Source organism: Pipistrellus hanaki (genome assembly GCF_964339955.1).
Source record: "Pipistrellus hanaki genome assembly, chromosome: 4".
NCBI lineage: Eukaryota > Metazoa > Chordata > Mammalia > Chiroptera > Vespertilionidae > Pipistrellus > Pipistrellus hanaki.
The window spans coordinates 73,743,909-73,771,246 of NC_140506.1; the positions used below are offsets into that span (position 1 = coordinate 73,743,909).

General features: G+C 58.0%; 1 protein-coding gene across 3 annotated transcripts in view; it reads left to right on the forward strand.

Moving 5' to 3' along the window:
- Positions 1-27,338, forward strand: part of GTF2IRD1 (GTF2I repeat domain containing 1) — a 99,138-nt gene that overhangs the window by 21,290 nt on the left and 50,510 nt on the right. For all 3 annotated transcript variants that reach the window (XM_084881977.1, XM_084881979.1, XM_084881978.1), the window contains exons 2-9: positions 9,276-9,404; positions 12,412-12,553; positions 15,206-15,361; positions 17,246-17,429; positions 18,126-18,436; positions 19,929-20,018; positions 21,642-21,725; positions 25,561-25,744. In XM_084881977.1, the coding sequence (XP_084738103.1) occupies positions 9,282-9,404; positions 12,412-12,553; positions 15,206-15,361; positions 17,246-17,429; positions 18,126-18,436; positions 19,929-20,018; positions 21,642-21,725; positions 25,561-25,744 (1,274 nt within the window). In that variant the 5' untranslated portion in view covers positions 9,276-9,281. The remainder of the gene's footprint in view (positions 1-9,275; positions 9,405-12,411; positions 12,554-15,205; positions 15,362-17,245; positions 17,430-18,125; positions 18,437-19,928; positions 20,019-21,641; positions 21,726-25,560; positions 25,745-27,338) is intronic.

Consider the following 27,338-nt stretch of genomic DNA (forward strand, 5'->3'; position numbering starts at 1 on the left):
TTTCAGCCATGCATCCTGCGCGCCTCCAGATGCACCGCCAGGAGGAGCAGGTCGGGGCTTGGAAAACTTTCCTCAGTGATGAGAACTGAGGGACAGATATTTATCAGGAGAGTCTTGGAGACTGAGGTTTATATATATATATATATTTTTTTTTACAGAGTGGAAGGGAGAGGGATAGAGAGCTAGAAACGTCGATGAGAGAGAAACATCGATCTGCTGCCTCCTCCACACCTCCTACTGGGGATGTGCCCGCAACCAAGGTACATGCCCTTGACTGGAATCGAACCCCTGGGACCTTTCAGTCCGCAGGATGACGCTCAATCCACTGAGCCAAACCTGTTTCGGTGAGACTGAGGTCTTTAAACCCCCCAACAGGGCAGTGAGGTGGGTCTGAGTTGCCCCGTTTTACAGATGAGGAGAGGGAAGTTTGGGGAGATTAAATAACCTACTTACTCATCAAACTGGTTCCTGGGGAGGCATGGCTTTCTCTCCGCGAGTGGTGCCCAGCGCCAGGCCTTTTAAAAGGTTCGTGGGTTGATTTGTTTTCATTGATCTGTGCCCCACCTTATTTCAGAAGGGATTTGAAAGACACAAACTGTAGCAAAGTGAATCTGAATTTGAACATGCCTGCTGTGGAATCTGTGGCCATTGGGAAAGTGTTGGGTTGTAAGTAACCTGTTAAGCGGAATCTGAGAAGGCGAGGGGTCTGTTGTCTGTAAAGAGCAGTCTGGAGGCGGGCAGCCCCGCCCTGGGGCAGCTGTCCAGGGACATCTCAGGGGCTGGCGTCTCTGTTCCCTGGTCTTCCCTCCTAGGCAGTGGCTTTGGTCATCCCGGCCTAGAGGGGCGGGAGGGGTTGGGCAGCCAGCTTGCTCAGTGGGTGGGGGAGGAGAGGGTCGAATGGGGGCTGAGCGAACCAGTGACAGCATCTGCTACCAAACCCTAGATTCTTGCTGTGGGTAGGTCACCAAATGGGGTGTGATGGGATCTACACTCTGTAGACACCTTTCCTAGAAGCCCCTTGTGTCTCAGTGGCCAGATCAGGGTTCCCTGCTTCTGCTTAATCCAATCCCAGGCAAAGGGGTGATGGGCTGGCCTTGATCTGTCAAGCTGCCCCACGCACCTGTATCTAAACGAGGACGCGGGGGCTCTGTTAGCAGGGAAGGGGGAAAGGACTTGGGGTTGGAATGGGGCTTGGGACTCAGGTGTCTTGACCACAGGTCTAGATTGCCATCCACGGCATTGTGACTCATGTAAGACCCCCTCAAGCTGCCCCTCGGAGCCTGCCTGAGCAGAGAGGAGAGCAAGTCAGGGCTGCGGTCTGCTTTGTTCTCTGCCAGCTGCCACGATGGGTGGACATTGGGGAGCGGCCAGAAATTAAGGCCCAGGCAATTCCATCCCCACGGAGGGGCCTTAGGACAGAAATGGGGTGTCCAGTGAGGGTGGGACTCCTGGGGAGGAGGGATGCCCCTGTCCTGCCCCCCAAGAGGAGAGATGATTTCTTTTTGTTTGTTCTCTCAAGCTTCTTTTTCAAGAAACACAAGCATATGGCAGCGGCTGGTGCGGGGGCTGTGTTTGGGTGGTGTGTACGCTTGCCTTTTGCACGGTGGAGTGTATTTTTTTTCACCAGCTCCAGCACCCAGCAGTGAGACTTGAGTCAGAGGTGTTCCCCTGGCATCTGGAAAATTCCAGCTCTTTCCAGTGGTCTGGGGTTCCCAGTGAGGAAGGGACTGAAGAACTTTCCGGCAAACCCAGGCCTGGGCTTTGCAGAGGTCTGAGCTGAGGCCTGTGTGGGCCCAGATTTGTGGGTGGGGAGGGCAGGGGCCCTGGGCCCGTTTCCTGAGGCTGCTGTGGCAGATTGCCTCGAAACATCCAAAACGAACTCTCCCGCGGTTCTGGAGACCAGAAAAAAGTCAGCGTTGCTCCGTCAAAATCCAGGTGTGGGCAGGGCCATGCTCCCTGGAGAGACTCCGGGAGAGGGGGTCCCGTGCCTCTTCCGGTGCCTGGTGCCTGGTGCCTGCCAGCGTTCTGTGGCTGGTGGCTGCATTGCCCCGGTCTTCAAGGTCGGCGCCTTCAGATCTCTCTCTCTGCTCTGCCTTCATGGGGCCTTCGCTGTTGTACGCCTCCCGTAAGGATATATGCGGTGGCCTTTAGGGTCCCCCTGGGTGATAGGTAATCTTCCCGTCTCAAGGCCATTATGTAATCACATCTGCAAAAGTTATTTTTTTTTTCATACAAGGTGAAATCTCAGGCTCCTGGGACGAGGGCGTGAACGCCTTTTGGGGGCCATTTCTGGGCCTGTCATGAGTCCCTGCGGGCAAATTTGAGTGGCCGTTCTTATAGGGGGGCTCGCCCATAGCGTGTGCCAGCTAGGAAGAGGAGGCAAGAGGAGGTTCCCAGCAGACTCATCTCAGCTCTTCCCCACACTGTGCACATGCCTGTGTGTACCTCACACATATCCAAGCTCTAGCCACGCTCCTAAGCAGCTGCCCCTTGGGGGTGTGCCTGCATCTGCATGGCCTCTCCTCGGGGTATATCCGTTAACTATCGCTGTGTAACAGGTAGCCCCAAACTTAGCAAGGTCAAACAACAGTCATTTCCCATTGAATCTCTCACAGCTGGGGCTTGACGAGACTCGGCTCGGTGGTTCTTTTTTAAGGTTTCTTCAACAGTTGTAGCCAAAAGGCTGCTGGGGCCAGGGTCATCTCAGAGACTTCCTTACCGGTCTGCTGCCCGGTCTGGGGAAGAGCTGGGTCTGCTCAGGCATGTCTAGATCCCCTCGGCCTCTTCAGCATGGAGCTGTCATGCTGAAGACACGTTGGCTCAGAGTTCCAGCGGGGTGTGTCTCAGACAGAGGGAGGAGCCTAGTACCTTTGGGGACCTGGCCTTGGAGGTCACGTGGCGGCACTTCGGGGCGCTCTGTTGGTTAGAAGTGAGTTATTAAGGCCCATATTAAGTGTCAAAGAGTTTGCCGTCATTTAAAGCCACTATGGGAGGACATACCGGCGAACAGGCCTCGGGGGCCGGAAATGGGGGGTGGGTGCTTGCCCAGATGATTCCGGGAGCCTGAGGACTCAGAAGATGGCCTGGGGAGATGTGGGCTCCCGTGGGGCGTGTCCCCTCAGGCTTTCAGACGGCCTGCCCCACAGAGGAAGGCGGGGCAGGACCTTCTGGGGCCACAAGTGCAGGTGTTTCCTACTGGACAGTTCCGGGATGGGACCGTGGTCTGAAAGCGCTTTGGGGGTCTGTCTGCACCAGCTCCCGCCAGCCTCAGGGAGGACCCCACGCCACATGCTTCCTCCTGCCTCGGCTTGTGCTGCCCCCTCTGTCCAGGGTGCCCCCCTCCTCCCCACCCACCTTCTTCGTGTCTCCTGGTTCTTCCAAACCTGCCCCTCCCCGGAGACACCCTTCCAGGCCTCGTTCTGTATTCCAGGCTGGTACTGGGCAGACCCAGGGGGCCCAGAGGAGCAGGTGGCCTCCGGAAGCGGAAGAGATGAGGGGAGGAGGAAGAAGGAGCTGTGGGTGCCGGGCCACGGGGCAGCAGGCCAGCCTGGAGAGTCAGGATAGGAGGCACCTCTCACCCAGAGGTGCCAGGGCCCAGCAGCCAGAGGACAGGCGTGTCCAGGGGCCTAGAGACGTGAGGGGTAGGGCCTGGGTGCCCGGTTGGACCCCTGGCTAGGGAAGACATCTGCCCAGAGCATCCCTCGGCTCCGGGGACAAGCCCTCTTCCTCAGGCCCAGGGCGAGGAAAGACCCTTCTGGGGGTCTCTTTGCCTTCACCTGCCCTGGGGCCCCATGGACGGGGAAACAGAATGCTGGAGGGGTCCCCTCTCACTCCAGCTGGCCATGCCCACTGACCTGTGGGTGTTTCGGAGGAAAGTGGGCAGAAGGCTTTGTCGTCGGGTGAAAGGATCCCAGGTTTAGTCGGCAAGATCTGGGTTCGGGTCTCAGCTTTGCCACATCCTGGCTCTGAGGCCTTCGGTCAGAGTGCCGGAGCCTCCACATCCCTCTCTGTAACACGAGAGTGGTCTGAGAGTGAACTGTATCCCAGGGGCCTACCCAGCCCGGGGCACTTAGGAAACAGCCTGCTGCTCCTCCCTGCCTCCCCTCTGCAGAGCTCCCCTCAGAGAGATGGTAGCTGTGCCCATTTCCATGGCACTTGCTTTTTTCTTTCTTTTCTTTTTTTTTTTTTAATATATTTTATTGATTTTTACAGAAAAGAAGAGAGAGGGATAGAGAGTTAGAAACATCGATGAGAGAGAATCATCGATCAGCTGCTTCATGCACTCCCCCCATTGGGGATGTGCCCCCAACCAAGGTACATGCCCTTGACCGGAATCGAACCTGGGACCTTTCAGTCCATGGGCCAACGCTCTACCCACTGAGCCAAACCAGTTTCGGCGGCACTTGCTTTTTGGCCCCCCGGGCCCTTTAGTGTTTCTGTGTGCATCTCTGAGTCCCTGGGCTCATGGTGTGAGGCTCTGGCACCCGGCTCTGGCCGTCACATGCGCAGACCCTGCCTCGGGTCCTGTCTGAGCTGGCCGGCCGCTGCATCTGGGGTCCCACCATTAGCCGCATGCCTCTGAATGAGGAGTGGGTCCTGTGTCCCAAATCCCAGACTGATTCTGTCACTCGGTTTGAACCAGAATGCCCTGCCTCTGGAACTTGGTGTCTGTACCCTCCCTTTCTTCATTCCCTCTGACCAGCCGCGCTCCCTGGGTGGAGGCCATGGATGTCAGATTGCTCATAAACAGGACGGCAGCCTCCAAGGGGGAGGGCGAGGCCCCACGCCAGGGGCCCCTGGTGGGCAGCCATAGTTGGCTGGCATGTGGGTGGCTCTCCAGCCGGGGAGAGGGGGAAGGAGCTGGCAGTGGAAGCAGGGCAAGGAGGGGAGGGTGGGGTTGTCGAACCCTTGAATGAAAGGAGCATCCAGGATGGTGGGTGAGGAAAGGGAGTTTGTAAATGAGCCCAGCTAAGAGGTTCGACTGCCACCCGGATTTTTTTCTCGCACCCCTTCCGACCTCTGACCCCATCAGCCCCATTCACTTCTGCTGAGCCCCTGGGGCAGCTCAGGTACTCAGCAGGAGGCAGCCGCTCTCTTGGTGTGCCTGAGGGTCTGGCAGGGGTGTGTATGTAGGCGGGGAGGAAGAAGGAAGCCCCATAAGGCTGGGCTGGAGCGTGTGGAGAGCAGACCTGGGATCCTGGTCTGCAGGAGCACTGCTGTGTGACGCCTGCCCCAGGTGCCTTTCCCATTGGCGTCCAGGCCATGGGCAGTGAAAGCACAGCCTCGAGGTCACCTCCCTGCTGGCCTGGACTGCAGGGGGTTTGGGATCGGATGTGCACCGCCCTGGCCCCAGGGCCGGCTGGAGTGGGCTTTGCGGGCTGACCTCCGTGTTTACCTCCCACCTGGAGGCAGGCCTGCCTGGGTAGCAGCCACAGTGGCTCAGACAGGGACACTCGTGCTTGGCTAATTGTTGGCTCCGGGACCGGGCGGACCTCCAGCTCTCAGCGGCCAGAAAGCTGCCACTGTCTAGGCAAGGAATCCTGGCGAGGGAGGGAGGCAGCAGCCAGGAGAAGCCGAGGGAACGGGAGTCGGATGTGGGAGCTGGAAATGTCCCCAGAGATCAACCTGTACCTGGCTGCTCGACAGGATCCCCTGGGAACTTCAAAATACGTCATCCTGGGCCTGCGGGGGACCTGCCACCGGAGAGCTTCTGGGGCCCGGGATCTCGGGGTGGGGCTGGCAGATGTTGGCAGCTGCTGTGCTACCTGCCTGCCCCCCTCACAGATGGGCAAGTGAGGCTGGAGAGCTGGGTGATAGGGCAGGTGTAACACCGCAGTGTCCCCACAAACCAGGATCCCAGCCTGCTCTCACACACTCCAGCTCTGCTTTTGGGGCTTTGGCGCGCGTGCGCGCACACACACACACACACACACACACACACACACACACCCCTGCCGGACCCTCAGGCACATCAGGAGAGCCGCTGCCTCCTGTAATCTCCCCGGATAAAGAGGCCGTGCCCCTCTCGGGATGCTCTCCTCTGTCCCAAGCCTGTCTGTCACCTCCCTAAGTGAAGCTGAATATCTTAGACCCGAAGATAGGACCTCATGTCCGTGACTTTGTCTTCCTTGTTGGTGTCTGTCGTTGTTCTCAGAGGCCGAGAGGGGCGTTGGGGCCCCTGGTCCTGCTGGCCCTGTCTGCGTGGTGGGCTGACCCACCGCCCTGCTTTGCCCGGGACTGATAGGTTTCTGGGCTAAACCCAGGCAAGCTCCGGGGCGGGTTGATCAGCTTGGTTGCGTGTCAGCTGTGGATTTGATCGCTGGTCTTCCTGTTCCGCGGGTCCCGGCGAGTGCGAGGAGGTGTCCTCCCAACAGGAAGGACCAAGCTAAGGGACAGACAGACAGGACAGACCTCATCCCCACCACCCAGTGGCTGGGGGTCTTAGGCAGGTCCTCATACTCACACACAGTGATGGTCACTGCAGACATGCTGATGGCTGTCCAGGTGTTGCCAGTGCTGTAGGCCTGGGACCGACCTCCCTCTCCATTCCAGGACTGTTCCTCTGTGATCTAACCTTGGCCGGAGTTGCAATCTCTCATACTGCCTCTTGGATTTTTTTTTTTTTTTTTTTTGGTAGGGGTGGGGGTGGGGGTGGGGGAGTTTAAATGTTTTTTTTATTGATTTCAGAGAGAAGGAGGGAAGAGAGAGAGAGAAACATCCATGATGAGAGAGAAATATTGATCAGCTGCCTCCTGCACGCCCCCTACTAGGTAGGGATCAAGCCTCCAACCCACGCATGTGCTCTGACTAGAAATCAAACCATGGACCTCCTGGTTCATAGGATAGAGGGTCCTGGGAGCCCAAACAGCCAAGACAAGGAGTTGGGGATGGCCCTGCCTCCCTTCACTCCCTCCATCGCTCCTCCCTTTCTGACTGCCTGCATCCTTCCTTCCTAAGTGGATTAGGAGCCGCAGCCGGAGGGCGCAGACCTGGAGGCCGGGGCTGGAGTGCTGTCTGGTGCCTCCTGCTTTGCCCTGATTCGATTTGGACTCAGCAGCTGGGAGGCTGGCAGCGGAGGCCTTTCTGGGAATGGCTCAGGGGACTGGCGAAGCGGGAGTCGCTGAGGGGCAGAGACAAGCACCCCGGACAGGCACCCTCTCAGCCGGCCAAGCCACAGAGGGCCCCCCGGCCTGTGCTGGCTGCCTCTTGGTCCTTTAGCACGTCTTATTCATACCTTCGGCATCCTTAACACTGCGGACTCTGAACGCCTATAATATTGCAGTCTAGGGGAAGAAATACATTTAATCAACGTTTAGAGGTGAACCCAATATACATGTTGGCCGACTGCTGACTGGCCAGTTGTTAGAATCAATATTGATCCACAGCCAACCACAGACTCCGGCCAACACTGAGGCCAGAGCCAAGCTCTGATGCGGCCCTCATTCCTTCGGATGTTCCTGTGACTGAGGTCGGACGCCTCTCACCTTGTTCTGTGTGATGCACTCAGACATTTGCTCTTTCATGTCATCGGCGTTATGAGCCACTTAGAGGCCACAGTCCTTGGTGTGGACCACAGGCCTTGGTCCGTCGCCTACGTCCGGCCCTGAGCTGTGCTCTGGGGGTGCAGCGGTGACAGGCCTACTGGTCCCTGGCCTCACAGAGCTTGAGGTACAGGAGCAGCTGCACCGATAGAAGACACTCCGGGCTTGGCACCCTTTCAGGTGCCAGACCAGCTCTCACCTGCCCAGAGCTGTTCCCCGCCCCCGCCCCATCCCTAGTCATGTACACAGACTCCTCCTTCACTCCGATCTGCTGGGAGTCAGGAGGCGGATCGGCAAACTCCCTCCAAGGCCCGCAGCCCTGGTCCCCGCTCACTCCCTGAACGGGCCCCCCCGGGGTCGGGGCCATGCACAGAGCATCAGAGGAGGCTGGGCCCCCAGAGGGAAACGGACTAACCTCTGCCCTCTCCTTGGCTCCGATTGGCGAGGGGGCAGCTGCCTCTAAGGAAGGCACTGGCCCTAAGGAGGCCTGTGGGCGGGCCCCCTGGGCATGTTTGCTGGCGTCTGGAAGGGGAAGGCAGGATGGGACGGAACTGAGGGAGGCTGACCTTTGCATCTGGTGGGTGCCCGGGCCAGGCTGGGTGGTACAGGGGCAGCAGGCCAGCTTCCTGCCCAGGGAATTCCTGATAGGGGGCCCCTGATCTGAGGGTGCCCCAGAGATGGGGAGAATGCAGCTCTATTCTCCAGGAGCTTATGACGAGGGGACAAAGTCCTGTGTGTGAGAGACCCAGGTCTGAGATGAAGCAACCTCTGTACCTCTGAGACTGAGTCCTGACAGCCAGAAAGTAGACTGTGGCTCAGAGGCCTTGGGGCAGTGGCCTTCCCTAGGGGAGCTTGTGGCTTGATACAGAGCTGGGATGGAAGAGTTTGGGGACATGTGGGAAGACGGCAAGGGTAGCTGGGGCAGGAGAGGGCAGGAAGTGGGGTGAGAGAGGGGTACCTTCACAGCAGAGGCAACAATTAAAAGCTGAGCAGGCAGTCCACAGATGACGAAGGGGCCAGGCAAGGCATGGGTCAGGGAGAGTGGGACCTGTGACAGCTGGGGAGCCACAAGAATGTGGGTATGTCGCCCGGCCAGCATGGCTCAATGGTGGAGCATTGACCTATAAACCAGGAGGTCACGGTTTGATTCCCAGTCAGGGAATTCCGGGTTGCGGGCTCGATCCCCAATGTGGAGCATGCAGGAGGCAGCCGATCAGTGATTCTCTCTCATCATTGATGTTTCTATCTCTCTCTTTTCCCTCTCCCTTTCTCTCTCAGATCAATAAAAAAAAAATTTTTTTTTTTTTTTTTTAAAGAATGTGGGTATGTTTGGGAATGACAGTACCTAGAACACTGGAACATGGGTGTCTGGACCAGGAACCTTGAATACCAAGCCGAGTCCAGACTGTGGGCAGCAGGGAGCCGCATAGGGTGTGTGGGGCAGAGAGAGCGATAGCCAGTGCAGTGCGTATGGGGAGAGTTGACGGTTGGGTTGCTGGACAGAGTGGCCATGGTGCTGGGCTCAGCTCTGAGGCGGCAGACTTTGGCGGGGAGGGGGAGGTCTATTCCATCTTACATATAAGGCCCTTAGGAGAAGAGAAGGCCAGCTCTTCACTCGTCTTTTGTTTCTATGTGGGACGTAGAAACAGCCCTGAGGTCTGGGACCAAGCCAGTCGGGGCGGCCACTCCCCGCGGCGCACACCCACCTCTGCCTGCCCCCCCTTCTCTCTCCAGGTGACCATGGCCTTGCTGGGGAAGCGCTGTGAGGTCCCCGCCAATGGCTGTGGGCCTGACCGCTGGAACTCCGCCTCCACCCGCAAAGACGAGATCATCACCAGCCTTGTGTCTGCCTTGGATTCCATGGTGAGTGGCCCGGCCCACCCCGGGGCGCGGGACACCCAGCTTTACAACCAGACGTTGGAGCTGGAGTCCCACCTCCGCCTGCCTCGGGGGGCCAGAGGGTCAATGAGATTACATACATGAACACCCAGTGCTCATTCCCTGCTCCTCGTTTCAGTAACTCCTGCTCAAGGCCCGTGGCTGGCATGGCCACAGGCCCCCCCTCCCAGCACCCGGAAGGTAATGTGTGGGCAGCGATTTGTTAGAAAGCTGTCGTCCGGTGTTACAGCAACAGCTGGAACTGCATCTTGGGGCTGGGAGAGGGAAACGGGGCTTCGTAAAGTACTCTTCTGGCACCGTTGCCAACACAGCTAAGCCTTTAACAGTAAATGAGAAAATAATAAATACAGTTTTCCTCTATCCTTTCCTGGGGGAAGTTCTATGATGGAGGGTGGGCAGGTGTGTGTGTGTGTGTGTGTGTGTGTGTGTGTGTTTAAATCTGCATTTTAGGATGGTGAAGTTGAAATTCAGAGACAGCAGTACCTTACCTGAAGTCACACAGTATGACCAGTTTTTTGAAGTGGACTCGGGTGCCAAGTCGTCAGTTCCCTAGGACAAAGGGCCCCCTCCCAGGCGGTTCTGCTGTAGGTGGTTCTAAAGCAGCGTCGGTGGTGTTGGGCCAGAGGCAGCAGCCCCCCCGAGGGGGGGGGTGGCTGGATGCAACCCCTGCCCTGCGCAGAGCCGCCTTCCTGAGGAGGGAGCCGCCCTGGGCCTGCAGCAGGATTAGCCTGCTGGTGGTGGAAACGCCCTGACACAGGCATGGCCGGCCGTCACCATAGCCACGTGCCACGAGAGGCAATTGGCACGTAGATTGTAACTAGCTAAAATTAAATACAGTGAACAGTTCCGTTGCTCAGTCACACTATTCTCATTTCAAGTGCCCAGTGGCCACATGAAGCAAGTGGCCACAGCATTAGACAGGGCAGAAATAGGATATTTCTATCATGGCAGAAAATCCTATTGGGCAGCACTGGTCTAGAGGGTTTTTCAAGGCTCCTTGGGGCTTGGAGGAGCCGATGACTCTGTTGCTAGCCTGGTGACATGCAGAAGGCAAACTCCCCCAGCCCCTGGGCCCTTAACGGATTTCCTGAGGGACCTTCACGGGTGACGAGGCACTTGCTGGGAAGTGACTGAACGCTGGCATCCTCCAGGGCTCAGGGCCAGGGCCCTCAGGTGGTCCGCAGGGTGTGGGCAAGTGCTGTCCATCATCACCACCCCACCACACACCTGTTTCAGACCCTCCTCCAGGCATTTCCTTACGGCCCCCATTCTTGGTGCCTTTGGGTGAGTTGATTCCCTGCCGTGGCCTCAGCTCCTTCAGCTGAAACGTGACCACCCCACAAGGCTCTCCTCCAACTCCGACAGCCCCTCCTTTGTTAGAAACAACCAGATCTGTTGGTCCTGTTTGTTAATATCCTGCTGTGGTGAAAGAGAGTGGCAGGTTTTGCTTTAATCTTAGAGAGTAGAAAACAAAACCCCCCTCACTAGGGGATCAGTGGAAACTGGCCTGCTGGCCTTGCAATGCCCCAGCAACTCTAGGATGGAGCTGGACTGTTATGCCCAGATTTCAAGATCCCCAAAGACCACCAGGGAGCCGAGTCTGATGCAAAAGCAAAGAGCCTTTATTCAAGCTCGAGCCCAGTCTCTCCACCTCTACCGATGCAGCAGCAGGATGCAAAGAGCCCTGAAAGTACAGCTTCTTTACAGGGCTTAGGTTGGGTGGTGGGGAGAGGGCCAGGGTCCAGTTACACAGGTGGCTGGATGCACTTAGCTTATTTGGCCTTCTGCATTCTTATTGGCTGATTTAAGGCTGGGTTAAGCAACTGGAACTATTTTGTAAAAACAAAACAAAACTGCTGTTAAAAAAATTTTTGCTTTCTAGCCTGCTTTAGCCTGTTTGAAGATAAACTCAGCTATATGACCTTGTAGGCCAGAGATTAGATATGCCCATAATCTCAATGCCATGCCAGGTGCATTTTTCAATTGGATAGAACTGTGTTGTTTTCAAGGCCAGCATCAAGATAACCACTAAGTGCACATAGGGCTGGCTCTTCACCAAAAAGGGAAGTTCTGCTGATAGCCTTGCTCTGCCCTTTCAGGACGCGAGGCATGGTTATGGCCCAGAGAGGGTGAGGAACATGTCCAGGTCACACAGCAGCAGAGCTGAGATTTTTAGAAGCCAGATTTCCTGACTGTCAGCAAAGCACTGCCTAGCTCGGAAAACCCAGCATTTATCAGGCACCGACTGCATGCAGAAAGTGACAGGCAGGGTTTTCCTGGTGATGTAGGCCAGAGGCCTGAGATGTTAATGGTCTTGGTTGAGGGTCCCCTGTGTTAAGGCTCCCCTTGAGCCCACCAATCTCACCTCTAAGGCTGCAAATACCCCTTTGCCTGGATGTCCACACGGATGCCCCATTTAGAAATTCTTTCCCTCCAACAAGGCCTCCGTGAATCCCCACAACCAAACCCATTTGAAGCTCTTTGAGCCGGGCTGCTTGCCTCCATTCTGCAGACTTGGAAACGGGCCCAGTGAGGGGTGTGACTGCCCCAGACCCACAACAGGAAGAGGCTGGAGTGGGATGGAAGCTTAGATCTGTCTGAGCCTTGGTTCTCCTGGGGCCCATCCTACCTTTTCCTCATCCAGGGCACAGAGAGTCCAGGACAGGATTGTCCCAGGGGCTGGGCCCAGGCCTAACAGAGGAAGCCCGCCCCAGGCAGGGAGGACCTGGGAAGAAGGAAGGGCAGATCTCCTCCCCCTGACCTTGGCCAAGCGCGGGGAGGAGTGGGGGGAAGAGAGGGGACGGCTGAATCATTCATTGGTGCCTACTGCAGATTCTAAGACTGAGAATGTTGGAGGAGTGACTGCTCCCTGGAGCTGCAGGGGGAGAACTCCCATCCCACCCCCAAAGCTGGCATGAAGGTGTGCGGGGATGGGGGACCCCCCGGCTCACGCCCCCGGCTCCCCCTGCAGTGCTCGGCGCTCTCCAAGCTGAACGCAGAGGTGGCCTGTGTCGCTGTGCACGATGAGAGCGCCTTCGTGGTGGGCACCGAGAAGGGAAGGATGTTCCTGACCGCGCGGAAGGAGCTGCAGTCAGACTTCCTCAGGTTCTGCCGTGAGTACCCCGGGACTCTGCAGGGCCAGGGTACTGGGTCCCAGAACAGCCCTGGGGGACTCTGTTGGGGGACGCCCTGGACAGGAAGGGGTTGTGCAGGCTTCCTGACTTGGCGTTACCGGGGGGCAGCCCCCGGTTTCGTTGGAATCATACAGCGGCCCTTCGGTTGGTAGCGCCTGGCTGGACTGAACCCCAGGGCCGGCCAGCCCCATCTGCTCATTGACAGAAGGGGGCACTGAGGCCCAGCGCTGCCCAGTACTTGTGCATCCCCGACGCAGAGGCTGAGACACTTGTTTAATACTTACTGAGCGCCTGCTGTATGCAACGCCCTTCACAATGCCAACGCGTTTATCCTGACGTCAACCTTAGGGGTAGGCACTGTCACTGTCACTGTTATAGTGACATCATTTTGGAGCCGCCCGGGTGGCTCGGGGATGGAGTGACAGGACACGTCCAGCAGCACATAGAGAATGCTCGGTGAGTGTGATAAACTGTGCTCTGGCCCCACCATGTACTGCGGCTGCTCACTTTTCCCAGCAGGCTTCGGGCGCAGTGACACTCACCCCTGGTTCACAAACAGGAAACTGAGACTCCGTGAGCATAAGCCACTTCCCCGGGGACATAGCCGACGAGTGAGTGAGGCAGGGTCTGAGGCCAGGCCCCTGGTTCTGACACCCACGCTCTTTCTGCGACACTCCTTCGGAATCGGGGGATGCAGCGCGGGAACCCCCAGAGCCCTGCCACAGGGTTCTTAGAGACCGACATTCCGGGCTGTGAGCCGGAAGCCCCCGAGACAGAGGAGTCATTCTGAGGCCCCCAGCCCTTCAGCGCTGCTTGGGCCTCCAGGGCCCCTCCTGACCCAGGCCCTGCCGCTGCATCTGACCTCCCGGCGTTTCTTACCCCGGCTGCGCTGCCCTGCATGCTGGTTCACCAGCTCTGTGTCGCTCCCCATCGCTGCCTCTGCCCCGCCGGGAAGGTCCTCATCCTCCCCTCTGCCCGGCTGGTGCCCGCCCAGCCTCCCGCCTCCGGCCCCAGTTAGGCCCCTCCGTCCCTCGAACCTTTGCTGTGGTTGCTCCCCACACCATGCCAGCCTCCTGTGCCCCAAAGGTCCCCCTGCGCCTGGGGCCCCCGCTTGGCAGTAAGCTGGGGGAGGTCCCCTTCACCTTTCTGGGGGATTCTTAGGTCCTACAGGTTTCGGGCCCGGCCCCGGCACTGAAGGCTAGCACTCAATCCCGAGCATTCGGGCTTTTGAGTTGAGGGCGGGCCCTGGCGTCAGACGCCTGAAGCCACACATTCCAGCCCTGCCTCCTGCTGCCTGGCCTCAGCCTTCTCATCTGTGAAAGGGGAGAACAGGGCTACCCTCCTCACAGGTGGGTCTGAGGATGAAATGAGTTAATATGTGGCAAGCACTTAGAGCAGTGTTTCCCAAACTTCTCTCATGATGAGAATCACCTGGGATTCCTGAATCACAACTAAGAAGTGCTAAACTATCAATAGAATTTTTGGGAACATATAGGTAAAATTGTATACTTAACTAGTGCTCGATTTTACCTATATGTTCCCAAAAATTCTAGTTTAGCACTTCTTAGTTGGGATTCAGGAATCTGTGTTTTAACAACTCCACCAGGTGATTCTCATCATGAGAGAAGTTTGGGAAACACTGTCTTAGAGCAATGCCTGGCACTTGGTTTACACTCAGGACCTGCCAGCTGTTGTCTCACCAGTGTGGCGTTTTCCTTATACCCCAGATCTGGACTCTGGGATCAGCCATTTCGGGGAAAGCCGCCCCTTAGCATGGGACATGTCATTCCTGGGGCCCAGCCGCTGCCCCAGCCTCCCCATCCCACACAGCCCTCAGCGCCGGACCCCTTTCCGAGGGAGGGCGGGGGCCGGGGCAGGGCAGGGCAGGGTGGGCAGCGGCACGGTCTGTGGTCCCCCGTTGGCCAGGCTGGAAGCCAGGCCGGGGCCTGACGAAGGCGCACCTGGCTCCCTGGAGCCAGGCAGAGCCACTATTTATAGCGCCGGGAGCTCGGGCTGGTTTATTTCAAGCGTCACAGATCCTCGGAGGAGAGCAGGCTGCACGCTGGGAGGGGGCCGCTGGACTCTCATCTCTTTTCCTGCACTGTTTCCAGCAGCTTCCCCGCCCAGGGGCCCACGGCACGCCCAGGCCTCCGCCCTAGCCCAGCCTTGCATGAACCTGCCTCTCCCAAGCCTCACAGACCCCTGCTGGGACCCTCGTCATCTCCCCATTTGGCAGAGCAGAAAACGGGGGCCTCGGTTATTTAAAATGGAGCGTTAGTGTCAGAGCGCAGAAAGAGCCAGATGGAATAGACATTGTTGGACCCCAGTTCTGAGCCAGGCCAGCTGGTCTCCAGTGAGAGCTCACACACTGAGGCCCGGAGAGGAGGGAGACTTGGGTACGGTCACACAGCAGGTTAGAGATGGCCAGCGTCGAGACCCAGGCCCCATGACTAGCCTGGCCCTACGCAGGGTTTGCTCACTCATTAATTCTTCATTCATTCATTCACTCGTTCGTTTGCACTTCGTGTTGGGCGGCCCGCTGCTGAGCTCAGCACAGGGCAGGGACAGTCCAGCTCCGGGCAGGGGGTGAGACGGGTGCTCACCACCCCTCCGTGTGCTCTGTGCCCTCAGGAGGACCCCCGTGGAAGGAGCCGGAGGCAGAGCACCACAAGAGGGTGCCTCGGGGTGAGGCCGGCGGCCGGAACATCCCTCGGTCGACCCTGGAGCACGGCTCAGATGTGTACCTGCTGCGGAAGATGGTAGAGGAGGTGTTTGATGTTCTTTATAGTAAGATCCTTCCTCATTCCATTCGGGGGCCCCCGGCGGGTGGGAGCCCGAGTGCCTGCTCAGTTGAGGAGGCTCCCTTCTGCCCACGGTGGACCCGGGGCAGCACTTCAGCGCCCCGCGCCTTCCTCCTGCGTCTGTGGGCGTGGATCTCCCGCCCCGGCCCATGTGCTGACCCACCATCCCCGCTGCTCCCGCCCAGGCCCTGGCGTCACTGCCACCGCTCACCCAGAAATGGCCCCAGGCCTCCTTACCCGGGCGGGACCAAGGGCACTTCCCAGAGCACATGTCTGACCAGGCTCTTTCCTGCACTTCCTTTGGGGGTGCCCTGTCGCCTGCAGGGTGGCTTGAGCACCCCCCCACTGCCCCTCCCCGCCCACCTCTCCAGCTGGGCCGGCCGGGCTGACCCGCCTCCTGAGCCACTTCCTGTTCTCCACACACCCCGGCTCCATCCATGCCCCTCACCTTTGCACCGCTGTGCCCTTGTGGACTGCCTTCTCCTCTGTGTGGTGGACACCCTATTCCTCTCAGGCTCAGCCCCAGGAAGCCCCCCACAGACTGGTTGGGGCCCCCTCTGGCTACCGACTGTGCCCTCCTCTCCCCTCACCAGGCCAGCTGCTCCCAGCGGGGTCAGGGATGCACCTGCTTTCTCTGTGGTCCCAGCCTGCAGGTCAGGGCTGGGGCAGCAGCAGGGTTCAGAGGGCATTTGTTGAGTGACTGAGTGAAGGCTCCCTGGCAGCCAGATCTTTCCTCCGAGGCTGGGGAGGGAGGGTCAGGCTGCAGAGTCAGGGCCCAGCGGTAGCCTTCACACCCCCCAGGTGACCTCGGGCAGGTCCTACCTCGTTTATCTCTGACTCGCTCTGTACCTTTCCCCTTCCTCCTTGGCTCTGTGGAGCAGAGGTCTGTGAGGCAGCGCCTGCTGTTGTGTACATGTGTGGAGAAGGAGGCCAAGCGGGGACATGGGGCCCAGGGGCCCTGGGTAAGCACCCTGGCCACCCTGGGGCAAGAGGACTTGTCACTCTGGTTGGCTGCGCCACTGCAGACACTCTTGCCAGCTACAGGGTTCGTGTCCATAGTCCCCTGTGCCCCTGCCCGCTCTGCCCTGGCCTCCTTCCCCACCTTGAGCAGAATCAGAGGTGGCCCTGAGGTGAGGGCTGTAGCAAAGGGGCAACAACAGATGTTTCTGAGCCCAGGCCTCTGGCCCTCCCACCCCTCGTTTTCCAGCCTGGATCCCCTCTACTCACCCCTTCCTTCATCCTTTCCATCTTCTCAGTCTGTCCTCTCCCCTTCTGTTTCCTCTCTACGTCCTGTCTTCCTTACTTTTTCTCCCTCTCGTTCTCCTCTCCCTTCCGCCCTATGGCTTTTTCCTTGCAGTCTCTCTCCTGCCCTCTTGTCTCCCTCTCCCTCTCCCTCTCCCTCTCCCTCTCCCTCTCCCTCTCCCTCTCCCTCTCCCTCTCCCTCTCCCTCTCCCTCTCCCCCTCCCCTCCCCTCCCCTCCCCTCCCCCTCCCCCTCCCCCTCCCCCTCTCCCTCTCCCTTTCCCTCCCTCTCTCTCTCTCTCTCTCTCTCTCTCTCTCATTTCACTCACCCCCTCCTCACCTCACCTTGTGCCCACAGCCCCAGGCCTGCTTTTCCCTCCATCCAGATTTCTCCGTGGGTAGCCCTGGCCCTCAGACAATGGGTCCTTACCCACAGCCCCCACCCACCAGCCTCTGGGGTTATTCTGGGTGAAAGCTGCATTTAAGGAACTGATGGGAGTTCTTGTTTCCTGGGAACCCAGCATCAAGGAAAGTCATTCAACACGGCCCCAGCTCTGGAGCAGGCCTGGCCCCCGCCCATCCTGGCTGCCCTCTCACACCAGACCCTCTCCTCGATCCCTCCTCCCACAGGCGAGGCCCTGGGGAGGGCCAGTGTGGTGCCACTGCCCTACGAGAGGCTGCTCAGGGAGCCGGGGCTGCTGGCCGTGCAGGGGCTGCCCGAGGGCCTGGCCTTCCGGAGGCCGGCTGAGTATGACCCCAAGGCCCTCATGGCCATCCTGGAGCACAGCCACCGGATCCGCTTCAAGCTCAAGAGGTGAGTGAGGCCGCCCGCCTGGGAGAGGCCCGGGGTCTGGTGGCTGCACCGTAAGGGCTTGGCCAGGGGGACCTGGCTAGGAGGGGGACCTGCTTCCATGCTGGCTCAGCCCCGAGGGATCCTTTCGGACCCCACAGGGGACCCTGGTTGGACAAGGTGCCAGTCTGATGGTGGAGGTGAGGCGGAAGTGCCGTCATGGAGTGTCACCTGAGCAGGCGTTTAGTCACGGGAGGCCCCCCAGGGGATCGCTGTGGTGCAGAGAGGCCGGGAGAGACGTGGCTGGGGAAATAGCAGCAGCAGCAGCACTGCAGGCTCCAGGGCGGCCAGGCAGAGTGTGGAGGTGGACGAGGGCCGTCCATGCTCCAGCCCCACTGTCCGCACACGGGCCAGGAGGAAGAGGGGTAGGATGGGAGGTGGAGGGATTAACTGCAGCTGAAAGGACCCTGTTGGTGGACTGGGACACCGAGGCAGAAGGTCGAGCCTGGCCTCTCCGGCCGCCCAGCCAAGTGGCCCCAGGCACATCACGCCCACCCCAGGCCTGCACCCCCACCTGTAGGATGGGGAATGGCTCCTGTCCTGCGTACCTCACAGGCTGCCGTGTTCTGCGGAGGGAGGGAGGGCTGAGGGGCTGCAGACGTTACGTAGCCAGCGGTCAGGTGCACAAAGTTGTTGTGTGTCCTCGTCTCCTTTACCCAGGCCACTCGAGGACGGCGGTCGGGACTCGAAGGCCCTGGTGGAGCTGAACGGTGTCTCCCTGATCGCCAAGGGGTCTCGGGACTGCGGCCTGCATGGCCAGGCCCCCAAGGGGCCACCTCAGGACCTGCCCCCCAGCGCCACCTCCTCCTCCATGGCCAGCTTCCTGTACAGCACTGCACTCCCCAACCACGCCGGGAGAGAGGTCAAGCAGGAGGTGCCCACCTACCCACTGGCCCCCAGCGACCTGGGCCTCAGCCGGCCTGGGCCTGAGTCCAAGACTCCCACGGCCCAGGACTTCTCGGACTGCTGTGGTAAGCTCCTGCTGGGGCCCCAGGTCTGGGGTGGGACAGAGGTTGCTCATTTAGGGCACCCTCTAGGGCAAGTCAGGCTGTTCAGGCCCTCCCAGAACTGAAGGAGAGATGTCAGGGCACAGGGCTGGGGCAGGACAAATGGCTTTATGGCTTAGACCCAGTCAGACACTCAGCCTTCTGTGAACAGTGTCCTTGGCCTGGGACCAAGAGACCGCCGAGAAGACTCCCAGAGGAATCTATGGAAAACATGCTTAGTCACATGCATTTATTTATTTATTTATTTATTTATTTACTTATTTATTAAATATATTTTATTGATTTTTGTACAGAGAGGAAGGGAGAGAGATAGTTAGAAACATCAATGAGAGAGAGAGTCATCGATCAGCTGCCTCTTGCACACCCCCTACCGGGGATGTGCCCACAACCAAGGTACATGCCCTTGATCGGAATCGAACCCGGGGCCCTTCAGTCCCCAAGCTGACGCTCTATCCATTGAGCCAAACCGGTCCCAGCTTGGTCACATGCATTTAATAAGCACCTACTATATACCTACTGGATTAGGGATATTGGAAGTGTCAGAGAAGGAACAGCTGGATATGAGAAAGACTTTGTTCATATCCTGGCTTCTCTACTTAGTGGCTAGGTGTCCTGGGGCAAATCTTTATCTCTGTGAGCCTCAGTGTTCTCATCTGTAAAATGGAGATGCCAGCAGTGCCTACCTCGAGCTGTTGTGATCATGATTAAATGACAGAGCTTCTTAGATATGCACATGCTCGGGCCCCACCGAAGTCCTGCTGCGTCTGAAGCTGTGGGGAGAGGCCCAGTTGTCTGCAAATGGACAAATCCATAAGTGGTTCCAATGTACGCTCAAGTTTGAGAACTGCTGGCACGTAGTGGGTGCTTATAAGTTATGTTTGCTATCTTATAATAAAAGGGTAAAATGCTAATTAGAACAGACATCTTCCGGACGTCATTTCAGATATCCTTCCTGACGAAGCCAGGGCCAGAGGAAAGCCAGCCCGGGTCCTGGGTGCCTGCTGGTGGCCAGAAGAGGGAAGCCCAGGTCCCAGGGGCCAGAGGGAAGCTGGTGCCAGCAGCCAGGGGAAGGAAGGCCTACTCTTGCACAAATTTTTGTGCATCTGGCCTTTAGTTATTATTCTAAGGAGGCAAAAGGATGCCCATATACATACAAATGTGTTGGCTGAGCAGGGAGCTGGGATTTACCTGCCTGTTTTGTCCCCACCTATAAAAGGTGACCTCAGACATCCTGCCTTCCCTGATCTGCTATTTGGATGGCAGACTCTGTTCAAGAATGTCTCAGGCCTCTGGTTAGAGAATTTATCCTAGAGTTCATGAATACAGGACTCCGTTCTGGGGGGTTTGTGTTGGGTGACATTGTTACCCCAGAGCCAGTGCCTGTGCTCCGAGGCCAGATCTGGGGACCCCTCTGGGGGCGCACCTCGAACCTGTACCTTCCCTTTTCCTTGTCCAGGACAGAAGCCCCCCGGGCCTGGTGGGCCGCTCATTCAGAACGTCCATGCCTCCAAGCGCATTCTGTTCTCCATCGTCCACGACAGGTCAGGTAGGACAGCGCCCGTGGCAGCGCCCTGACCGGAGTGGGTGCCGGGGGCTGAGGGTGGTAGTGCTTGATACAATGGAAATGCGTCCGCTGTCTCTTTGTGAGGGAGAGGAGGGCAGCTCTGCACAAGGGACTCGTGAGTATAACCAGAGTGTAATAGTCACATGTTGCTGCATAACAAATCGCCCCCAGAGTTCGCTTAAACCAGCAAGCATTTATAACTTAAAAGTTTCTGTAGGATGGGGATTTAAGAGCAGCTCATCTGGGTGCTTTGGCTCAGGATCTCTCATAAGATTGTCGTCGCAGTGTCGGCTGTGGCCATGATCGTCTGAAGGCTTGACTGGGGCTGGAGTCACCGCCTCCAAGCTCAGTGGTGTGGCTCTGAGGCCTGTCCTCACTGCTCGGGCCTCTGCAGGGCTGCTTGGGTTTCCTCACACTAGGGCAGCTGGTTTCCTGAAGTTAGCGATCCCAGAGAGAGGGAGGAGGAAGCCACATGGCCTTTAGGGCCTAGCCTCAGAAATCTCTGTCACTTCTGCCACATTCTACCTGTTAGAAGCCAGAGCCTGATCTCATCCACACTCAGAGGGAGGGAGAGGGATTCAGCGCCACCTCTGGAAACAAGGAGTGTGGAAAAAAATGGGGACAGATTGGAAAGCACCTCCCAGAGAACCGAGAGCAGGAAACTTCCGGCTTCCTTAAAGAGGGATGGAGACTTCCCAGCAGTTTTGCCTGGTGGAGGCCTCCGCCTCACCTGCAGAGAGAGCCTCTTTTTAGAAAACCTAGGCCCCTTGGATGAGATTGGAAACCCCACTGCCCCAAACAAGGTTGATCCCTGGCAAGGGGAGGGTGTGGGTGTCCAGATGGAGCAGCCTTGGAGGGCAAGGGGTCCAAGCCGGGACAGAATCTCGCGGGGCGCTGGTTGGGTGATCTCAGGCAAAACACGGAGCATCCCTGAGCCTGTTTTCCCATTTGAAACAGAAATAATATCTATGTTTAAAGGTTGTCACGAGGGATTAAACCGGATATTTTACACACACATATATATATATATATATATATGCATATATAAAGTGCTTAGCACGGATAAGCACTTAATAAATTAAAGATGTCGCTTCGTAATTATAATGACAAATGATCACTCTTGTTATTCCAGTTAAATTGAGGCAAAGGCTTTGTTTTCATGGAAGAGGCCAGTGGGGTTAAGGGTTTAGGGGAAGCCAACAACACCAAGGCTAGTGAGGCCCCTGAGTGTGTGAAGCGTGAAGGTTTGGTCTTTGAGGTCAGGACTCAGCCTCTCTGTTCTCCAAGGGAGCGCTCTCCCAGCTTCCTACCGGTCTGGGACAGCAGGAGCCCAGGACGGACCGGCGGAGCCCTGAGAGCGGGTGGGGAGACTGTCAGAGCATCCTGGACGTGCGTGGGGCCGCTTCCTGGAGGAGGCTGGGGTGTCAGGGCCCGCGGTGGGAGCAGGTGGAGGGGAGAGCCCAGGGCCCGGGCTGTGGAGAGGGAATGGTTGTCTCAGAGCACAGCCCCAGCCGGGAGCAGGGCCGTCTGTCTCTTCCCGGGGCCGCCGGACCGCGGGGCCACGTCTCTGACTGGGCCTCACTCGTACCTCCTGTGTTTTGATAGAGAAGTGGGACGCCTTCATCAAGGAAACCGAGGACATCAACACGCTCCGGGAGTGCGTGCAGATCCTGTTTAACAGCCGATACGGTGAGTGGGCGGCGGCGCGGGGTGGCCCCGGGCGCGTGCTGAGCGGCTCGTTGCGTGGCAGTCACTTGTGTTCCCTCACACGACAGCCAGCGCCATATGTCGGCACCGCGTGCCATCCGCGCTCGTGTCATCTCCCGTCTGAGGAGGGGGTGGTTGTGTCAATATTTCTCTTCCACATTCTCCCGGGGGTGGGGCTGATGGCAGAGCCCCAGACCTTGACTCACCTGTGGGAGGCAGGCAGATGTGGGCGGGGGGAGGGCGGGGAAGGCAGGCAGTTAAATGAAAAAAGGCTGCTTGCAAATTCCCCACAGCGCCGTGCCTCTTCCTGCCTCCTTGCCTTTGCCTGTGCTGTGCCCTCTGCCTGGCCTGCCCTTTGCATCTCTTGGAGGCTCAGTCCCCCTTGTTCTTGAGACTTGGCCTGGCTAGCTGGGCCTCCAGAGCCCTGTCAGGTAGGGTTGAAAGGGGCTTCTTGCCAAAACCGGTTTGGCTCAGTGGATAGAGCGTCGGCCTGCGTACTGAAGGGTCCCGGGTTCGATTCCGGTCAAGGGCATGTACCTTGGTTGTGGGCACGTCCCCAGTAGGGGGCGTGCAAGAGGCAGCTGATCGATGATTCTCATCAATGTTTCTAACTCTCTATCTCCCTTCCTCTCTGTAAAAAAATCAATAAAATATATATTTTTTTAAGAAAGAAAAAAAAGAAAGGGACTTCTTATGAGTAACAATGGACGCCCTCCCACCCCTGTTGCTCAGGAGATTACAAGGGTTTTGTGAGCCCTTGCGCCAGGAACCAGAGTTGAAGACCACATACACACTTGTTATATCACATATCGGTCTCGCTTCCTCCCTTCTCTTCACGCACATTTACTGACTCGCACACTTACCAGGCATGCATGGCGAGCCCCGGCCTTGTGCCAGGCTCCCAGGCCAGCTCTGCTCTCACGGTGTGGCAGCAGTTGCTGAAGACGTGTCTTTGGTAGCAGGCCGTGCCGTACAGCCACACACTCCAGTGTGTGGTAGCACACAGGGATGGGAGCCCTCAGAGAGAGGCAGCCCAAGGGAAGGTGAGCTCTCAGCAGGCTCGGGGAGTCATGGATGGCTTCACGGAGGAGGTGCCCTTTGATCCAGGCTGGGGCTGAGGAGGCCTGGGCACAGGAGCTTGACAGTTCCAGGTTGGGGTGGGGCTGAGCGGGCCCCGGGGGCCTTAGTAAGGCGTCTGGGATAGGCTGGGTGCCTTTGATGTGGCCACGCTGGCCCACCCACTCCGCCCCTCTGCCTGGGACCGGAGGGCTGTCTGCATCTGAGTCCTCCAGGCCCCCGGCAGGTGTGGACTGGATGGGAGGCAGGGGGTGGGGAGAGCTGGAGCGGGCTCTGCCCCAGCCTCGCTGGCACGCAGCCACACGCAGTTCAGGCCTGTTGTGGGCTCTTGATGTTTCCGGAATGTGGAACCTTTTCTAGACCTGAGCACCTGCGCCCACCACAGCCAAACCCACGCAGGAATGTTGGACGTCGCGTAGTCTAGGTCTTGCCCTTTCTCAGCTTTCCCTTCAGCTGCCCAGGGGAGGAGGAGGCTCCCCGTGAATACAGGGGGATCCCATGGGTGAGAACATTGGGCGACCTGAGGCATCCTGCAGACCCCGGCTGGATAGATTCTGCTCCTGGTTCTGTCCTTTCAGCCATCAGTTCTGGGGGAGGTGATGGGGGTGGGGTACAGAGAGAAAAATAACAAAGAAATGGGGGTGGCAGCCGTTAGGGAGCCTCAAGGACATTGTCACCTGGGAAACGGAGAGACTAGACCAAGGATGTCGGATGGTGCACAGTGGCTTGGTTCCCCCGAGGCCTGCTGCAGCTGGAGGCTGGGCAGGGTCCTGCCTCCGTCCACTGGAGCCCCTTGCTGCTGAAGAGACAGCACATCTGATGAACCCAAGTGGAGATGAGTTCACGTAGACTCGAGGAATTTACGTATTGCTCAAGCGCTAGGGCTGGGGCGTGGCTGGTGATGTTGGAGGGGTGTCGGGGGAAGAAATGGTTTGATAGCTGTTGAGATTTCGAGGGTTTAACTTGACAGTGAGTTAAGTGTGACTTCACAGTGGGATGTGGCTGCCAAAGCCGCCCACGCAGGCCTGGGCGGCACCAACAGGGAAACAATGTCGGCAGTGTCCCAGGAAGGGCCCACACAGCTCTGCTCTGCCCTGGTCAGCTCAGGGCTGGTCCTTGTCAGGACGAAGACAAAGCCTGGTGGGGACACAGACAAGGCCAGGATGGGGAAGGGCCCAGGGAACAGTGAGGAGATGTGGGTCCCTTGGGAGAGAACAGTCAGAAGGCAAGAGTGGGCACCTGGCCCTAGCTGGTTTGGCTCAATGGATAGAGCATCGGCCTGCGGACTGAAGGGTCCCAGGTTCGATTCTGGTCAAGGGCACATGCCCAGGTTGCAGGCTCGATCCCCAGTAGGAGGTGTGCAGGAGGCAGTCAATCAATGATTCTCTCTCATTGTTGATATTTCTATCTTTCTCTCCCTCTCTCTTCCTCTCTGAAATCAATAATATATATATATATATATATATATATATATATATATATATATATATATTATTTTTTTATTTATTATTATTTTTTTTAAAGAGTGGACAGCCAGTCCAGCTCATCTCCTGAGACCTCCAGGCCTTGGGAAAAACAGGGAACACATGAAAGTACCATCACGCTCTGGCTAGGTGGCTTCATTGGTCAGAGTATCATACATAGACCAAAAGGTCTTGGGTTCAATTCCCAGTCAGGGCACTTACTTAGGTTTCGGGTTTAATCCCTGGTCCAGGACCATATGGGAGGCAAGCAGTCGATGTTTCTCTCTAAAAATCAAATTTTTTTACAAAATGCCATCAAGCACACAGTGGGTGTTCAAGTAGTGTTTGGTGAGCGAATGAATAAACACACAGAGAGCTGGGGTGTAGGTGAATGACTGAAATGCTCAAGACCAAACCTCATAGTCCCGAGGAAAAGAACAAGTAACCACTCACGAGCCCGGATTCTGTCTGTAATGCTGTCGGCAAAGCTGTCAGCTTCCGGCCCGGATCTCATTGATGTCACTGAAGAGTGAGGAGTGCCAGGCCCTCGCTGGAGGAGGAGGCACACCTGCGTGGCCAGCAGCCTCCTGCCAGAGCCACCTGGAGCCGGGGCTTCCTGCAGCCATTCACTCCCTCAGTGGAAACGCCAGGCGCACTGTGGTGTGCCAGCCCCGTCTCGGTCCCAGACGCGGGCAGTGAAGGACCCCTGCTCCCGGGAGCTCAGGTTCCAGACAGTGCGCCAGTGAATAGATGAGCATGTTCACAATGGCAGGTCCTGATAAACTCGGGGTGAAGAACAAAGCGGGGTGGGCTTGGGAGAGGTGGAGGGGGCCGTTTTAGGCTGATGAGGGGCCATCTGACAGACACTTGGAGAAAAGGAGAGAGGGAAGCATCTGGTTATCTGGGAGGAAAGTATCTGAAAGGAGAGCAAGAGCAAGGCCCAGGGGTGGGCATGTGCCCTGCATGTTAGAGCGGCAACAAAAAGGCCCGGAGACTGGAATGAGCAAGCAGAGCGGGGAGAGGAGGGGGATACGGTCCCCAGGTGATGGGGGCCTGGTCCCATCGAGTCTCAGAGGCCCAGGCGGGACGTGGACCATCCCTGAGTGAGGTGGGAGCCCGTGGGCGTTTTCTAAGAGGAAGACGTGATTTGACATTTCAGCATGGCCACGACCGGGCGGCCAGCGGTGTCGGGTGGTGGGAGGGATGGCGACCGAGGCCTGGGGCCCTGCGTGCCCTGCGGCCTTCGTCGTGCACTCAGCCTTGCCGTTGCCTTCCAGCGGAAGCCTTGGGACTGGACCACATGGTCCCCGTCCCCTACCGGAAGATCGCCTGCGACCCGGAGGCCGTGGAGATCGTGGGCATCCCGGACAAGATCCCCTTCAAGCGCCCCTGCACCTACGGGGTCCCCAAGCTGAAGCGGATCCTGGAGGAGCGGCACAGCATCCACTTCATCATTAAGAGGTGCTGGGTGGGTTGCAGGGGGCGTGACCTTTGTTCCACGCTGGGCCTGGGTCCAAGGCATCAGGGTGTGAAGGCTGGGCAGGGGCAGCAGCCAGCCTGAGGCAGGGCCCTGGGGAGGCGACGATGGGGCAGGGACTGGATGAAGTGGTTCTCTGACCTAAAGAGAGAATCAAGCAGACCCGAGAGAGAATTCTGACCCTTGAACCTAACAGCTGGGTGGTCTCCTCTTACCTGGGGCGAGGGTTGGCCCTCCTAGCTGGCAGGAGAACTGCCCTCCCAGGTACTGGACTCACCACCAGGCTTGTACCAGGCAATGCCCGGACTTCCTGGATGATGCTTCCTAAACGGTTAGAGATAGAGGGGCAGACAGAGGCTGAGGGGGCCAGCCCCCTGCCTCCAGGCGGCACTGCATGGTCCCTCCCTGGGCGTCTGTTCCGGGGTGTTTCCCTGGGCGGTGTGAGCCCAGTGCATTCATTTACTCATGTGCCTGCTCGCCTGTTGGTTGCCACTAGACTATAAAGCAAGCAGGGACTGTGGACAGGGCTGTGTTTGGTTCATTACTGAGTCCCCAGTGGCCATGACGGTCCCTGGTAGGCAGTAGGTGCCTAATACAGGTCTGTGGAATGAGTCGATGAATGAACGCATGCATACATGCTTGGCCAAGTTGGCCTCATACCTTCTGACTTCTTGGAGCTTAGGAAATAAACTGGGTAATGGGAGAAAGAGACACGGGTTGAGGGAGCCGACGAAGGGCGGTCAGGGGGCCTCGGAGAGAAGGCCCCATGTGTTAAGCCAGAGCTGGGAGCTTGAGAAGGGTGGGCCCCGTGGAGAGCTGGCCAGTGGGCGGAAGGGAGCAGTCTGGGTTCCCCGGGGGCTGCAAGGAGGCCAGGGCGTGAGCAAAAGTTAAGAATAGTTCTAGGGCGGTGGGTCGGACTTCTGCGGTGCTGCTAGAGGCCAGCGTCTGGGTCTCACAGGCCCTCTGGCTGCGGGAGACGTGAGCAGAGGTGGGGAGGCTGAGTGGTGAGCCGGGCCAGCGTGGCCGGAGCAGGGGGAGAAGTGGCGGGGTTTGGGATCAATGCTCAGCTGTGATGGGGTTTGCTGGTGGATGGAATGTGGGAGCGGGGAGCGGAGCAGGGGGACAGGGATCACCCCATGTTTCCGAGGGAGTTCACTGTGGATATGTGAACTCGGGGAAGATCCGGAGATGACATTCTCAGAAGCCTGGAGCTCTGGAGAGAGGCCTGGGTTAGAGATAAAAATCTGAACACTGTCAGTCCTGGCCAGGAAGGGATCTCAGGGAAGAGAGCAGTGGAGACAAGAAGAGAAGAGGGCTCATGTTCGAGGCCTGGGCGAGGACCACAGGCCGAGGCCGCTGGCCAGGACAGTGGGTGGGCCTCTCGGTGTCTCCCAGGAGAAGATTCTGGAGGTCAGGGCTGATAGTGTGGGTCTCCCACCCAGAAGCCTTCACTGCCTCTGGCCCTCAGGGGGCAGGGCATGCTCTCTGGCCTGTTGGCAGCCACCCAGCTAGCCTTCTTGCTGCTCTGCCCTCCCACACCCCCAGGAGCTCCTGCCACCTCCCCTGCCTCTGGGCCTT